Source organism: Palaemon carinicauda, chromosome 45 (genome assembly GCF_036898095.1).
Source record: "Palaemon carinicauda isolate YSFRI2023 chromosome 45, ASM3689809v2, whole genome shotgun sequence".
NCBI classification, from domain to species: domain Eukaryota; kingdom Metazoa; phylum Arthropoda; class Malacostraca; order Decapoda; family Palaemonidae; genus Palaemon; species Palaemon carinicauda.
Window position 1 is genome coordinate 24,419,647 of NC_090769.1, and position 17,804 is coordinate 24,437,450.

Genomic DNA, 17,804 nt, shown 5'->3' on the forward strand with positions numbered 1-17,804 from the left:
ATAAGCGCAAAGTGTTACAGTGTTGCGTTCGAGGGTTCGTCTGTTCGTGCCAGTTGTTCGCCTAGTCTGGGACCTCTTACAAGCTCCCAAGCCCAGGGGAGAAGTAACGTCGAAGGACTTATGGGTTCATCAGGCCTTGATCGACGAACAGACGTTTCCCTCTGTGGTTTCGGGTGTAACCAACTCACGTAGCCGACGTGATCACCCCACCCACACAAAGACGAGAGAGCCCATTTATTCCTCGTCTGCGGAAGAGGTTTCTCGCAGAAACCTTGGACCAAATCTTGCAGCTTTTAAGTGCAAGTCGGTCCCTTCCGCGCAAGTCCAACTCCTAGGTGTAGCCATTAGCACTGGGTCAGTTCGGACTTGCTGCAGTACGACAACTGAATACCTCCCAGAGAGGCAAGGTGGTACCGCAACAGGCAGTAACTCCGTCTGTTGCCGCACCAGCTGTTTTAGACCCTCAGTCTCAACGGACAGTAGCTCCGTTTGTTGTTGGTCTATGCTGCAGACAATGCAGTCTCAGCTTGCGGTTTTGATGCAGGAGTTTCAGGCAGAGAAGGTTAGCACACCTCCTCCTGCGAGCGCTCCTCCACCTCTGCGCAGTCCACCCTGCCAGACGTATGATGTTGAGGCTCCTCCTGCCTCCATGCGTGAGCTGCCGCATTGGGAGTTGGCAGGTACCAGCGCTATGCAGCAACCTCCTCTTACCTTGAGGCAGGAGCCTCTTGCTATGCGGCAACCTCCTCAACCCTTGAGGCAGGAGCCTCATGCGTTGAGGCAACCTCCTCCACCCATGAGGCAGGAGCCTCATGCGTTGCGGCAACCTCCTCCACCCATGAGGCAGCAGCCTCATGCTATGCGGCAACCTCCTCTACCCATGAGGCAGGAGCCTCATGCTATGAGGAGCCTCATGCTATACGGCATCCTCCTCAACCCATGAGGCAGGAGCCTCATGCTATGCGGCAACCTCCTCTACCCATGAGGCAGGAGCCTCATGCTATGCGGCATCCTCCTCAAACCATGAGGCAGGAGCCTCATGCTATGCGGCATCCTCCTCAACCCATGAGGCAGGAGCCTCATGCTATGAGGAGCCTCATGCTATGCAGCATCCTCCTCAACCCATGAGGCAGGGACCTCATGCTATGCGGCATCCTCCTCAACCCATGAGGCAGGAGCCTCATGCTATGCGGCAACCTCCTCTACCCATGAGGCAGGAGCCTCATGCTATGCGGCATCCTCCTCAACCCATGAGGCAGGAGCCTCATGCTATGCGGCATCCTCCTCAACCCATGAGGCAGGAGCCTCATGCTATGCGGCATCCTCCTCAAACCATGAGGCAGGAGCCTCATGCTATGCGGCAACCGCCTCAACCCATGAGGCAGGAGCCTCATACTATGCGGCATCCTCCTCAACGCATGCGGCATGAGCCTCATCCCTTGCAGCATGAGCCTCATCCCATGCAGCATGAGCCTCATACCATGCAACATGAGCCTCATCCCATGCAGCATGAGCCTCATCCCATGCAGCATAAGCCGCACGCCATGCAACATGCTCTGCTTTCCTTACAGCATGCTCTACATACAGCATGCTCTGCATACCTTACCGCATGCTCCTCAGTCACACATCTTTGGTTGTTGCCAACTCACAAGACTGTCAAGCAGTTTCATAACGTTGCCTTCTGGTCTGCTGCTTTTGCACCAGTGAAACCCTCACTGAGAGAACTTAGCTTTTCTCGGATATGGTTCCTGTAGATGAGAAAGTGCTATTCTCCCTCCTTCTGATATTCCCTTGAGGACTCTGTCATTTGGAGAGGAGCCTTTAGCTGCTTAGCCTCCTATGGACTTTTATTTAAGCATAACATGCTTCCAGGGAGGGTAATGGTTCCACTTCAGTCGCTAACCCCGTCTGTTACCACACCTGCTTCCATAGACCTTGAGCTTTGTTGCAAGACATGCAGTCCAAGCTTAGTCCTTGTTAGAGGATTTTTTTGTTTACGGAGTCAGTGTGTCACTGGGAAGACGTTCAACAACCAGCAGAAGTGACTTGTTGTGACGCAGTGCGGCAACCTCAGCAACCCGATAAGGAGTTGTCTGTACGACCCAGACAGTCTAGACAGCTTCGGGTTGTCGCTGTACTTCCTCGCTTCCCCATGGTTGACAGTTCACAGACTGTGCAGCAGTACCATGATCTTGTGTCCGGCTCCGTCAGACGACTGGCTTTTAAGAGCTCCCACAAGTCGTCGCTGTCTGGAGATTCTCAGATGGACTATGGATCTGACCAAGGAACTGGGCCTCCTGGTCAATTTTGAGGAGTCCCAGCTCGTCCCATCCCAGACCATTGTCTACCTGGGTATGGATCTTCAGAGTCGAGCTTTTCGGGCTTTTCCGTCGGCCCCAAGGATCTACCAAGCCCTAGAATGCATCCAGAGCATGCTGAGAAGGAACCGATGCTCAGTCAGGTAGTGGATGAGTCTAACAGGGACACTTTCATCGCTGGCCCTGTTCATCGAGTTAGGGAGACGCCACCTCCGCCCCCTTCAGTATCATCTAGCTGCTCACTGGATAAAGGACATGACGCTAGAGACGGTCTCAGTTCCTGTTTCCGAAGAGAGGAGGTCTACTCTCACGTGGTGAAAGAACAGCTTTCTTCTCAAGGAAGTCTACCTTTGGCTGTTCAGAAACCCGACCGTCGTCTCTTCTCTGACGCATCAGACACGGGCTGGGGTGCGACTTTGGACGGACAGGAATGCTCGGGAACATGGAATCAGGAGCAAAGGACACTTCACATCAATTGCAAGGAGCTGTTGGCGGTTCATCTGGCCTTGATAAACTTCAAGTCCCTCCAGCTTAACAAGGTGGTGGAGGTGGACTCTGACAACACCACAGCCTTGGCTTACATCTCCAAGCAGGGAGGGACTCATTCGTGGAAGTTGTTCTAGATCGCAAGGGACCTCCTCATCTGGTCAAAAGATCGAAAGCTCACGCTGGTAACGAGGTTCATTCAGGGCGATATGAATGTCATGGCAGATCGCCTTAGCCGGAAGGGTCAGGTCATCCCCACAGAGTGGACCCTTCACAAGAATGTTTGCAGCAGACTTTGGGCCCTGTGGGGTCAGCCAACCATAGATCTGTTCGCTACCTCGATAACCTAGAGGCTCCCGTTGTATTGTTCTCCGATTCCAGACCCAGCAGCAGTTCACGTGGATGCTTTTCTGCTGGATTGGTCCCATCTCGACCTGTATGCATTCCCGCCGTTCAAGATTGTCAACAGGGTACTTCAGAAGTTCACCTCTCGCAAAGGGACACGGCTGACGTTGGTTGGCTCCGCTCTGGCCCGCGAGAGAATGGTTCATAGAGGTACTGCAATGGCTGGTCGACATTCCCAGGACTCTTCCTCTAGGACTGGACCTTCTACGTCTACCTCACGTAAAGAAGGTACACCCAAACCTCCACGCTCTTCGTCTGACTGCCTTCAGACTTTCGAAAGACTCTCAAGAGCTAGGGGCTTTTCGAAGGAGGCAGCCAGAGCGATTGCCAGAGCAAGGAGGACATCCACTCTCAGAGTCTATCAGTCTAAAGGGGAAGTCTTCCGAAGCTGGTACAAGGCCAATGCAGTTTCCTCAACCAGTACCACTGTAACCCAGATTGCTGACTTCCTGTTACATCTAAGGAACGTAAGATCCCTTTCAGCTCCTACGATCAAGGGTTACAGAAGTATGTTGGCAGCGGTTTTCCGCCACAGAGGCTTGGATCTTTCCACCAACAAAGATCTACAGGACCTCCTTAGGTCTTTTGAGACCTCAAAGGAACGTCGGTTGTCCACTCCAGGCTGGAATCTAGACGTGGTTCTAAGGTTCCTTATGTCATCAAGATTTGAACCTCTCCAATCAGCCTCTTTTAAGGACCTCACATTAAAACTCTTTTCCTCGTGTGCTTGACAACAGCTAAAAGAGTAAGTGAGATCCACGCCTTCAGCAGGAACATAGTTTTCACATCTGAAACGGCTACATGTTCCTTGCAGCTCGGTTATTTGCTAAATCGAGCTTCCTTCACGTCCTTGGCCTAAGTCGTTCGAGATCCCAAGCCTGTCCAACTTGGTGGGGAACGAACTGGAGAGAGTACTTTGCCCAGTTAGAGCTCTTAGGTACTATCTAAAAAGGTCATAACCTTTACGAGGACAATCAGAAGCCTTATGGTGTGCTATCAAGAAGCCTTCTCTTCCAAGGTCTAAGAACTCAGTTTCTTACTAATTCAGGCTCCTGATTAGGGAAGCACATTCTCATCTGAAGGAAGAAGACCTTGCTTTGCTGAAGGTAAGGACACATGAAGTGAGAGCTGTGGCTACTTCAGTGGCCTTCAAACAGAACCGTTCTCTGCAGAGTGTTATGGATGCAACCTATTGGAGAAGCAAGTCAGTGTTCGCATCATTCTATCTCAAAGATGTCCAGTCTCTTTACGAGAACTGCTACACCCTGGGACCATTCGTAGCAACGAATGCAGTAGTAGGCGGGGGCTCAGCCACTACATTCCCATAATCCCATAACCTTTTTAACCTTTCTCTTGAATACTTTTTATGGGTTGTACGGTCGGCTAAGAAGCCTTCCACATCCTTGTTGATTTGGCGGGTGGTCAATTCTTTCTTGAGAAGCGCCGAGGTTAAAGGTTGTGATGAGGTCCTTTAGTATGGGTTGCAGCCCTTTATACTTCAGCACCTAAGAATCGTTCAGCATCCTAAGAGGACCGCTACGCTCAGTAAGGAAGACGTACTTAATAAAGGCAGAGTAATGGTTCAAGTCGTCTTCCTTACCAGGTACTTATTTATTTTATGTTATTTTTGAATAACTAATAAAATAAAATACGGGATACTTAGCTTCTTTGTTAACATGTATGCTGGTCTCCACCCACCACCCTGGGTGTGAATCAGCTACATGATTATCGGGTAAGATTAATATTGAAAAATGTTATTTTCATTAGTAAAATAAATTTTTGAATATACTTACCCGATAATCATGATTTAATTGACCCACCCTTCCTCCCCATAGAGAACCAGTGGACCGAGGAAAAAATTGAGGTGGTGTTGACAAGAAGTACTGGAGTACCTGACCACAGATGGCGCTGTTGTGTACACCCCCACCTGTATAGCGATCGCTGGCGTATCCCGACCGTAGATTTCTGTCGGCAACAGAGTTGACAGCTACATGATTATCGGGTAAGTATATTCAAAAATTTATTTTACTAATGAAAATAACATAATTCAACTTGTATAAAGGTGACGACAAATCGCTGGAACGTGCGATGTCTCAAGATGACAGCAGGCCTGCTGTCATGTATGAAGATGTATTTAAAAATTATTTTAATATGTAGCCTAGACAAAGTTTTTTTTTTTTATTAAAGTAAGGTAAAATTCTTTTATATCCTAATTATTATTATTTCTCCTGTTTGTTTATTTCTAGAGTACCATTAAGCGTGTTCGTTCACCCACACCACCGCCGCAGGCATCTTATGCTTATAATTTCAAGAATTTGGCGGGCCACGCACCTCCTACTGGATCTGTGACAATCCCCACATCAAGTGAGTTTTTTTTTTATCCATTGAGAAGTTAAGGATGCTTAAGTGTATTAGTTAACCCTTTTACCCCCAAAGGACGTACTGGTACGTTTCACAAAAGCCATCCCTTTACCCCCATGGACGTACTGGTACGTCCTTGCAAAAAAATGCTATAAAAATCTGTTTTTCATATTTTTTGATAATTTTTTGAGAAAATTCAGGCATTTTCCAAGAGAATGAGACCAACCTGACCTCCCTTTGACAAAAATTAAGGCTGTTAGAGCAATATAAAAAAAATATACTGCAAAATGTGCTGGAAAAAAAAATAACCCCCTGGGGGTTAAGGGTTGGAAAGTTCCAAATACCCAGGGGGTAAAAGGGTTAATATACCTTATGTGTTATGTATGTGTAGGTTTACCTTAATGCTTTTGGGAACATTGTTTTGGAGTGCTTATGGATTTGAATGTTTACTTTCAGACTGCCATATTCTGAAGTGAAATTATATGGTCATTGTATGTTCATTGCATGTTTATGTACAATAAGGGAGATTTTTCAGTAGACCACAAAAGATGAAAGTGCTGATCAAGGGAAAATTTGTATCTATTATTTAAAGGTTAATGAAAAGTAGACTTGAAGTGCTTTCTATTTTTGGGATGAAATATCAAGTGAAGATATTGAATTTAACCTTTTGATACATACATACATACATATACCAAGGCACTTCCCCCAATTTTGGGGGCTAGCCTACATCAACAAATGAAACAAAACAAAAAGGGGACCTCTACTCTCTACGTTCCTCCCAGCCTGACAAGGGACTCAACCGAGTTCAGCTGGTACTGCTAGGGTGCCACAGCCCACCCTCCCCCATTATCCACCACAGATGAAGCTTCATAATGCTGAATCCCCTACTGCTGCTACCTCTGCGGTCATCTTAGGCACCGGAGGAAGCAGCACCTTTTGATAAACATGATATATATAGCATGAAAAATTGATGCGAAACCAAGTTGTGGTTTTAATACCGCTTTAGAACTGAAACTTCGCTGCTCGTATATAATCACAACATCTCCATCATCTTACATGCACTGATTTTAGTAAGGAAATAAAAGCAGGGACTATGGTAGATTAAATAAACAGTGGGTAATATATTTCGTGTTATTCCCATTCCATGTTAATGGCTGCTTCTATGGAAGATATTAGTAAAGTAATCAATGACTACAATAATATCAGTAATATTTCCCTCTCTTGAAAAGACAAATCCTGTGGAGCATTTACGGCTTCTGGATTGAAAAATACATTTTGAATGTTGAATTTTTAGTAATTGATAAAGTTTTTTTTTTTCCTGTAATCAAGCATGTTGCATGCCTGTGTAGTGACAAGGTTTGTTTTTCAAGGCCATAGAGTTTTGGTTTATCTTCAATACAAGGTGAGTTAGGCTGCAAAAAAAATGTATTACAGATTGAATGTTGTGCAGTTGACTTTTTACATGTGGTGGATAGAGATATATCTATTAATATCAGTAACGCAGTATGAATTGGAAAATATTCAGTATTACATCAGATTTAAGAAAACACAGGCAATGAAATCAGAAAGTTAGGATTTTTATTTTTACACAATCTGACCACTTTATGCAGTGTCAGTGACAAAAGGGATGACCACTTGTATGTTATGGTGCATATTGTAGAGGGTAATTAAAGTATTTTGCTCAGCTCCCAGCTACACTGCCTTCTGACTAATACCTTTCATTTGTTCCCTTCAGTGTCCATGTATCTAGCTGTCTATCTCTTTTGTAAGCTTTTCACATATCATTTACAAAAATAATCCTTTTCAGCAAACCATGTGTGACTCTGGAATCTCTTTTAACTAGTTTTTTTTTATAATCCTAATGTAGTGTTGGATTGTATGCCATTATCTACAGTGCACATCATTTGAAAATAAACATAGAAACTATTTTAATTGTTATTTGGCTAAAAGACATTTTATTTGAACAGTTGAGAGCTTGCTTTTCTTAGTTGGTAAGTACTTAACACTTTATTGTGTTTTTAATGCATTGCTTAATACTAATTCAATATAACTTACTAACTAATCATGCATGATTTGTCACCTTTTCCTGCAGAGGCAGGAAGTGCCAGCAGTGTGTACGTGACAGGTCAAGCCCCTTACTACCATGGAACCTCGCAGCCCCATGGCAGCTCATCTCAAGCTGCCGCTTATCTCCCACCTGCAGCTCCCACCCACACAAACCCTCCTGCCCCATCCCAATCACAGCCGCCCCCCTCCCGAGAGGAAAAGCAACGTATGCAAAATGTGTATATGGCAAGTAGTCGAGGTAAGTGTGAATTCATTTGTATGCTCAAAATGAAATTGTTTGTTATACAATACTTTGCTTTGATGGTTATCGTGTTGGGCAAGTTAGGAGCAAAGTACAATATTAGTAATTGATATTAAGTGGTTGAACTTCAGCTAAATTAGAAATGCATATTTTGTTTAACACTTTTTAAGTGCAATACATTATATACATAATATAGATTCAAGTAAAAAATTTCATGTATGAAAAAGTGTTTGCATGGCTCAGATTGTAGAATCTTATGCATTGTAACAAAAAAAAAATTATAGATTTTTACACTGAATCCTTAAATCAAGCTATAAATCAAAACGGTCCAGTTCAAACTATGTAGTATAGATATTCCTTGAGTTATGATAGCTATAGCAAATGCACATTACAGTACTGTATTTCCATGAAACCCATCTTGGAGTTCCCCAGGTTTTTACAACAGGTCGTTCCTAGTCCCCAAGGCATTGGGGAGTTAGAGACCGGTTCTAGATGCTTCGACTCTAAACAGGTTTACTACTGTTCTCACCAAGTTTTTGAAGGAAATGCTCTCAACAGTCTTGGGAATAGTAAGGAAAGGAGATTGGATGTTTTCTTTAAGAATTGATGGCTATGTACTTTCACATGCCTATTCATCAGAATTCAAAGAATCTACTTCGGTTTGTGAATGGTTCGAAGGTTCCCAATTAAAGTACTTATATTTTGTTCTCAGGTCAGCTCCCAAGTCTTTGCCAGGATGATGGGTCCCATCTTATAACAGCTGAGATTTCAGGGAATTAGAGTACTTCTGTACTTGGAAAACTCACTATTTTTTAACTCTTCGTTGGAAAGGATTCATGTTCATCAAGTGTGGTTACTCTGGTTACGGGAAAGGTTGGAAATCCTGGTCAAATTGGAGAAATTTCTTTAGATTCCAACTCGAGGATTTTATATTTTGGAATGATAATTGTAACAGTTCCTTTTTTAGGTTTTTCCTTCCTTCCTTCCTTCATGTGGAATAGTTCAAGTGGATGAAGTTGCGGACAGTTTTGATGTGGATGAGATTGCTAAGGAAAATTGCTTCTTCAGAGAAGTTTGTATCAATGGGTTGCTCAAAGAGTTGAGATCTCTAATATCTAATATCATCTCGATTAGAATTGTGGCAGGCATAACAACTTTTATTTGTGTTCGATCTACCGGAATCCCGACATGGATGATTCTATCTTCGATTGTCTTAGTACCATTATGGCAAAGATACAAGAAGATGATAGAAAGGCTTCTTTCGTCTTTGTTGGTGATTTTAATGCTCACCATAGGGAGTGGTTAAGTTCTATCTCTCCTACCGATCGCCATGGCTTAAGAGCTTTAGACTTTGCCTCTGAATCAGGCTGTGAGCAAATCATAAATGAAGCTACTCACAGGTCTGGTAATTGCTTGGACCTCGTATACACTAACTCCCCTGGCGTTATAACCAGTAAGGTTGGTTCTCCAGTCGGGACATCTGATCATGCCTTGATTTCATTAGTAGTGAAGACTGAGCAGCCTGTCCCTGATATATCATACTCTTGTAAAATTCATATGAAATCCCAAGCAGACTGGAATGGGATTCTGCATGATCTTTTGTGCTTGAATTGGTCACAATTATATAGTAGTGTAGATCATGTTGTTTCTTTGAATGAGAATCTAGTCAATATAATTGATAGGCGTATCCCTTCTCATGTGCTAAGGTACTGAGTGAAGGACAAACCGTGGTTCAATGATGATTGTAGACGTGCTTATTTGGAGAAGCAGGAGGCCTATCGTCAATTTAACCATAAAAGAAACCCTTTCTGGTACAACTCAGGAACATAAATGGTGGTCTACCTTTAAATCTGCACTATTTGGTGTAGATGCAACAGTTCCTCCTTTACTTAAACCAGGTGGCTCAGTCACTCACTGTCCAAAGGAAAAGGCAACCCTTTTGGCTGATGTTTTTGACAGTAAACAGAGTAATGAAAAACTTGAACTTCCTCATTCCTGTTTTCCTGAGGCTAAACTAACTAGTTTAACTTTTTTTTCTCGTGAGATTAAAGCTCTGTTGATGGACCTTGATGCTTATGGAGGTGTAGACCCAAATGGTATTTTTCCTTTGTTTTTTTATAAAGACAGCAGATTTCTTAGCTCTAAAGTTATCTGTTATTTTGCGCAAGTTAGCAAGAAGAGGAGCTTTTAGCACTTGTTGGATAATTGGTAATGTTATTACTCTATGTAAATGTGTTTGTGGTAGCTCAAGTCCCACTGATTACTGCCCAATTTCCATAACTCCCATATTATCTAAAGTTTTTTAATGTCTTCTGGTAAAACGTCTTAATAGGTTTGCTGAAGGTAATCATCTACTCCCTAGTTTGCAATTTGGTTTTCGTAAATGCTTTACAGATATCCCTTGATTGGGGTGTGGAAGTTCGTATGATTGGCCTTGATTTTAGAGCTGCCTTTGACCGTGTTAATCATGAGGCCCTTGTTTTCAAACTCAAACAGTTGGGAGTGGGTGGGTCATTTCTTAGCATTATTATTGATTTTTTAAGTAATAGATCTCAAAGAGTTGCTGTTGATGGGCACCATAGTGAGTATAGGAATGTGATATCCGGTGTTCCACAGGTTAGTGTTCTTGGCCCATTACTTTTCATACTATATACACATGACATGTGGTTTGGCCTAGAAAACAAGCTTGTTGCATAAGCAGATGATGCTACTCTCTTTGCATCAATTCCATCCCCTGAATGTAGATCTGGGGTTGCTGAATCCCTTGATAGAGATTTAGCTAAAATTAGTGCATGGTGCAAATTATGGGGTATGAAGTTGAATCCTAACTAAACTCAAAGTATGGTTGTAAGTAGGTCAAAGACGGTGGCTTCGCAACATCCGGATCTCAGTATTGATAATGTTTCTTTAATTTTGTATGACTCTTTTAAAATTTTAGGTGTGATTCTCGACAACAAATTTACTTTTGAGAAACACATTAGGTCTGTGTCTTCTTCAATTGCACAAAAAATTGGCTTATGGAGAAAGTCTTACAAGATTTTTGGTGTTCAATCTGTTCTGAAGAAGTGTTCTAATTCTTTCATTCTACATTATTTTGAGTATTGTTTTCCTGTCTGGTGTTCAGCTGCTGATTCTCATCTTAATTTGTTGGACAGAAACTTACGGTCTATTAAATTTCTTATTCCTGTTCTAGATATTAATCTTTGGCACTGTCGTTCAATTAGTTCATTATGCATTATTGCATAAGATTTTTCATAACTCTGACCATCCTTTACATTCAGATCTCCCTGGACAATTCTATTCTGTTCGTAATACTAGGCAGACAGTTAATTCTAATAGCCAGGCCTTCTCCATCATGAGGCTCAATACTACGCAGTATTCTAGAAGTTTTATTCCAGCTGTTACCAAGTTGTGGAATGATCTTCCTAATCGGGTAGTTGAATCTGTAGAACTTCAAAAGTTCAAAGTTGGAGCAAATGTTTTTATGTTGACCAAGCTGACATGAGTCTTTTTATAGTTTATATATGACATATCTGTTTTTGACGTTGTTAATAGTTTATATAGGACATATCTGTTTTGAAGTTGTCACTGTTTTTAGAATGATATATTGTTAATATATTCTCATCATATATTTATTTCCTTATTTTCTTTCCTCAGTGGGCTATTTTTCCCTGTTGGAGCCCTTGGGCTCATAGCATCTTGCTTTTCCAACTAGGGTTGTAGCTTGGCTAGTAATGATAATAATAATTCGATCCATACACAATTTGAATTCCGGCGATGCAGGTTCAACTCCAGCTAGTAAAATAATGGGAAAAATCATCGTAATTTTGGGAAATCTCCTTAGAAGTGAAGGCAGTAATCTCTCTTCTTCAGGAGAAAAAATTATTTATAATTTATTGAAGCTTATTTTTTGTCTTTTTATAAATTTTATTCATAGCCTAGTATTTATTTGTTTAATTTTTACAAGATATTTGTAGAAAAAACTTGATTTAATTCATCTAGGATCTCAAGGAATGTTATTCCTGATAACAGGAACTATGCTTATTGTTTATTAGTGTTCTTTGCTTATTATGTCTACTTAAACTGTTAATTCTTTTACCCATTACCTCTTTTTCAGGAAAAAGTAATACACAATGATTGTATTTTGTTATGGGTTGTAGAATTCAGTGATCTTATAAAAATCCCCTTACCCTATGACAGGTCCCCATGTTACGGCCCTTCACCAACCCTTGGACCACAAAGGAAAGCCTGCGGGAAGTGGTTTCCTACCGCCGGCAGATGGGGGACAGGAGAAATATTTCACTCAGGGTGTTCGATCTCACATATCAATGCATTCCGGGGTATTGCCAGTCCAACCTTCGCACCCAGGGGTGGGTATTTTAAGGTTTTAGATATATCGCTCATGATATTTTTCATAATTTATTTTTGTTTTGAAGAATGTTACTAGAATGCAGATGTAGCACACAAAGGATGTGATGACTACACTTGATATCTAATACAGATTATTTTAATGTAGTTGATCTTTCATATGGATAATTATATTTTTCATATCAAAACTTGAAATATTGTCTTGATTTCAATTATTGTAAGATTCTGTAAAAAAAATTCCTAACAATTATTTGATTTTATGAGGATAGAATTAAGTTTTGTTTACAAATCTATTATTTATATCATTGCCTCATTTGTGAGTCTTTACAAATCCTAGACAATCCTTTCCTGAATGACAATTAGGATGGAGTTTATCGTTTGGTTAAATGGTGACACGATATGCCTTTTACCCATCAGTTCCATGCTGATACGAGCCTCGTTTGTAAGAATGAGTATTCTTCACCTGCCTGGCCTTCAGCTGCTGACTCTTTGTTGTATGGAAACTTGTAGTATATTAAATTTCTTATTCCAGATCTGAATAGTAAATTTTGGCACTGCTATTCAGTTAGTTTTTTATGCAAGTTACATAAGAATTTCACAATTCAGATCAACCATTGCACTCAGATCTTTCCGGACTGTATCATTCTGTCCATGTTACCAGGTATGCAGTTATTTTTAACAGTCATGCCATCTCTGTTAAAAGGCACAATACTACACAGTATTCCAGCTGTGACTGGATTCTGGAATGGTCTTCCAAATCAGGCAGTTGAATTGTTGGAACTTCAGAAGTTCAAACTTTTTGTAAATAATTTTCTGCTAAGCCGGTTGACACATGTTTCGTTTTATTGTTTATATATGACTAATCTATTTTATTGTTGATACTAATTTTAAAATATTTCATATATTTTATTCATCATATATATATAGTTTATTTACTATTCCCTTATTTCCTTTCCTTACTAGACATCTTTCCCTGTTAAAGCCCTTGGGCTTGTAGCAATCTGCATCTCCAGCCAGGGTTGTAGCTTTGCCATTAATAATAATGATGATAATATTTAAACAGAATTGGAATATATTTTATTTTGTATAAAGGTATCTACGAGGGGGTTAGCAAAGAAACAAAAACTGACACAAATATTGCAGAATCTAATTCTAAGATAGAAAAAGTGTTCCTAAAAATAGATGTATTTCAAACACATTCTTTTCTTATCATATAAAGATATAGTGGTACCTTGGTATAAGATTTTAATCCGTTCCAGAAGTAAGCCCCTGGGCTTATAGCATCCAGCTTTTTCAACTAGGGTTGTAGCTTAGCAAGTAGTAATAGTAATAATAATAATGATAATAATCTTTCTTTCTTTCTTTCTTTGTCAGCATCTTTTCCCACTTCTATGTGGGGTCGATGTTTCTGGCCAGCGTTCTCCATCTACCTCTGTCCCACACTTCATCACCGGTTAATCCCTTTGATCGAAGGTCATCCTTGATACAGTTCATCCACCTTCGCTTTGGTCTCTCTCTCCTTCTCGTTCCCTGTACCTCCATTTCCATCACTCTTCTCAAACTGGGAAGAAGAGCAATAATAATAATAATAATAATAAGCTTCCAAACCAAAACGTTCATAAGCCAAAGCAATTTTCCCATGTTCATAAATACACATATACATGTATTAATTTTTAAAAGTTTGTAATGTTATTTAAGGGAAAAATTATACCTCCTCACATCTGAAATGTATGCAAATTAATAGTTCACAATGAAAAAATAGAAATATGGACAGATTAACTCACAACTTTACCTTTGAGGAGAGTTGTGGCTGGTGTGAGGGAGATGAGAGAAGAGGAGGAGGAATAATGAGAACTTATGGTAAAATATTGGGAGTTCTCTCTCTTGAACAGAATTTGCTATAACTAACTGAATCGCTTAATTTATGTCTTATGGACACGTCGTAGTCCTTTTTTGCACGGGCATTTAAATTTGACAAAGAACCCATCTAGGGACTACTGCTTTTGCCTTTTCTTTAAGATGGCATGAAAATGGAGTAAAAATTTCATGAACACAGTATGGACAGTTTGTGTGTGTGTGTAGCATGTAGGCCTCAGTTGACTGATTTCTTGCTAAGCTTGTTACTACTTCTCCAAAAATAATGCCTAATTGGAAGGAAATTTTTGCTCGTATAATGATTTTGATTTTCATACTTGTACAGTATACCGATTTGCTTGTTTCTGAGTTACTCTTGAACCGAGGTATTACTGTAAAACTTACGCATTTCAATCAAAATTTTTTTAACACTGACATAATACAAAGGGTATATACATACATACATATACCAAGGCACTTCTCCCAATTTGGGGGGGTAGCCAGCATCAAACAAATGAAACAAAAAAGGGGACGTCTCCTCTCTACGTTCCTCCCAGCCTGACAAGGGACTCAACCGAGTTCGGCTGGTACTGCTAGGGTGGTACAGCCCACCCTCCCACATTATCCACCACAGATGAAGCTTCATAATGCTGAATCCCCTACTGCTGCTACCTCCGTGTTCATCCAAGGCACCGGAGGAAGCAGCTGGGCCTACCGGAACTGCGTCACAATCGCTCGCCGTTCATTCCTATTTCTAGCCCGCTCTTGCCTCTCTCACATCTATCCTCCTATCACCCAGAGCTTCCTTCACTCCATCCATCCACCCAAATCTTGGCCTTCCTCTTGTACTTCTCCCATCTACTCTTGCATTCATCACCTTTAGCAGACAGCCATTTTCCATTCTCTCAATATAGCCAAACCACCTCAACACATTCATATCCATTCTAGTTGCTAACTCATTTCTTACACCCGTTCTCACCCTCACTACTTTGTTCCTAACCCTATCTACTCGAGATACACCAGCCATACTCCTTAGACACTTCATCTCAAACACATTCAATTTCTGTCTCTCCATCACTTTCATTCCCCACAACTCCGATCCATATATCACAGTTGGTACTATCACTTTTTCATACAGAACTCTCTTTACATTCATGCCCAACCCTCTATTTTTTACTACTCCCTTAACTGCCCCCAACACTTTGCAATCTTCATTCACTCGCTGACGTACATCTGCTTCCACTCCACCATTTGCTGCAACAACAGACCCCAAGTACTTAAACTGATCCACCTCCTCAAGTAACTCTCCATTCAACATGACATTTAACCTCGCACCACCTTCCCTTCTCGTACATCTCATAACTCTTACCCACATTAACTCTCAACTTCCTTCTCTCACACACCCTTCCAAATTCTGTCACTAATCGGCCAAGCTTCTCTTCCGCATCAGCAACCAGTACAGTATCATCCGCAAACAACAACTGATTTACCTCCCATTCATGGTCATTCTCGTCTACCAGTTTCGATCCTCGTCCAAGCACTCAAGCATTCACCTCTCTCACCACTCCATCAACATACAAGTTAAACAACCACGGCGACATCACACATCCCTGTCTCAGTCCCACTCTCACCGGAAACCAATCGCTCACTTCATTTCCTATCCTATATGAAATTGTTAAATGTATGGATAAAAACTAATTAATTTATTATTATATAACATCTCAAAATAGAAGATATAAAGACACTGCAGTTACAACTATACATTATTCAAGAAAAGATTTGATAGACTCATTTGCAACACTTCAATTTATCATTTTGCGCAATTTGTGCTTAACGTCTTTTTTTTTTTTTTTTTTTTATTTGGAATGCACATTCCAAAGAAAGTATGAGATTACAATAAAACATTATCTCGCATCTAATTGTAAGATTGCAAGTTTTGCATTGTCACCTGCTATTGTTAATGCAATTCCTGCCAGCTTTTGGTTTTTCTAACCAAAATAAATTTAGAGGAGCTTCTTCATAATCTTTTATATCTCCAGGAAACAGCAAGTTGGCTTCATCTGCTTTCCCTTTCTCCCAGGATATTATTTAAGTCCAGGTTCTGTCTCCGCTCTCTATAGCAGTGTACCTAATTCCTAGCATTGAGGAAATTTATGTACTGTGTAATCACCATCATAGCATAATCCCAGTTTCTATTGGTTCTTCAGAATCAATCTCATTTTTATCAAGATCATATCTACATCAAAATTAGTAATACCAAACTTATCCTCATTTATTAAATCTTTATCATCTGGTCTAAAGAAAATCATTGCAGACAAGCATGATTTTTTTTATTAATGGCTTCCTTCTCACTAGTTAATGATGTTTTGGTGAAATTCCCAAATGAATCCTGTGACAGATTTAACTGATGAGTCTTATGCAAGCCAACACATCTCCAATAGAAGGCTCAAGGACTAAATGGAACTGGAATTGCTAGCCTTTTTTTTTAATCTATGACAATTATTTGTTGATTCTATCCACCATAAGGTTGGAGAACTGATGGGTATAAAGTCTTTGAAATAGCTGCTTCCACAGATTTTGAAGAATAAGAAGTTTTCAAACTTACCTTCATCAGCTTATTAGGGTATTTTGCAGCAGTAAGATTATGTAAAATCTGAAAAGGAGATAATTCCTCACTTTCAAAGTCTGCCTCGCAGTGTTTTTCCTCTTCATCATCTTGTACTGCAGGTAGAACTGAGGAAAAATAACTGGTGTCCCAGTATGTTTATTACTGGATATGGGGGCTGCTTTGCATGCAGGCAAAGGACTTGTATTTGCATTCAAAGGAATTGTATTAGCAGTAGATGTACTAGCGCCTACATTTACCCCGTTAGAGGTAATCCATGATGAGCCAGTGGCCAAGTTTGCCAGCGAACGGAGCACACTGTCTTAGGAAACATGATGTAAACAATCCACTTTAGTTGCAACTTTGTTCATCCCATCAAAATTTAAGGGAATCAGCAATATGCCGTCTTCCTCATAAATAATATGAGATTGTTTAGGAGCACTTACTTCTTACTAATGTGAGTAGAATCATACTTGAATTATTGCTGCTGACACTTTAAGCTGGGGACAAACAAGTAGAAGAGCAAACTTAATAGAATTAAGGCTACTGGAACCCCTTCCTGAAGTCATTCAGAAAACGAAAGGTGGAAAATCAGCTTGGCAGTCAGTTGCTCTTGAATATGATCCATGAGTGAAACAATATGGTGTAGAGGTTAAAAAAAAATATTGTACAGTCCCTTATACTGAGAGGAGTTTCTAGGCATAGATGTTGGGATTGACGGTCCGTAAGGGACCGTGCTCTGCAACCATGACAAGGCATAAACTATTAACTGATTCCAGTTATATCCTCAGGGAAGAGGCCATAGCAGTATTCACATTATCAGTAAAGAAACCTTTCCAGCATTCACACCCTTAGGAAAGAGGTCTAGTTACAAGAAAAACTCCAGAAAAAAACAGAAGACAGAGACCACTTTTGTGAAATGCCTCCAGTAAATCTTCAATCTAAGTTACCGGTATATAGTTTGAAGGGATGAAAAATATACTGCAGATAACATCTAATACATTATAAAATTATTTAGATCTGTACTGTAAAATTGTTTGTAAAAAGAAAGAAATTTTTAATGCAAAACTGCAAACTGTCCAGCTATCTTTTAGCAAAT

The 17,804-nt window shown here is 40.7% G+C and overlaps 1 protein-coding gene across 15 annotated transcripts in view; it reads left to right on the plus strand.

Moving 5' to 3' along the window:
• Window positions 1–17,804, plus strand: part of LOC137634971 (G protein pathway suppressor 2) — a 219,386-nt gene that overhangs the window by 167,104 nt on the left and 34,478 nt on the right. For all 15 annotated transcript variants that reach the window (XM_068367558.1, XM_068367555.1, XM_068367551.1 and 12 more), the window contains 3 exons: window positions 5,456–5,573; window positions 7,663–7,875; window positions 12,079–12,248. In XM_068367558.1, coding sequence (XP_068223659.1) covers window positions 5,456–5,573; window positions 7,663–7,875; window positions 12,079–12,248 — 501 coding nt within the window. The remainder of the gene's footprint in view (window positions 1–5,455; window positions 5,574–7,662; window positions 7,876–12,078; window positions 12,249–17,804) is intronic.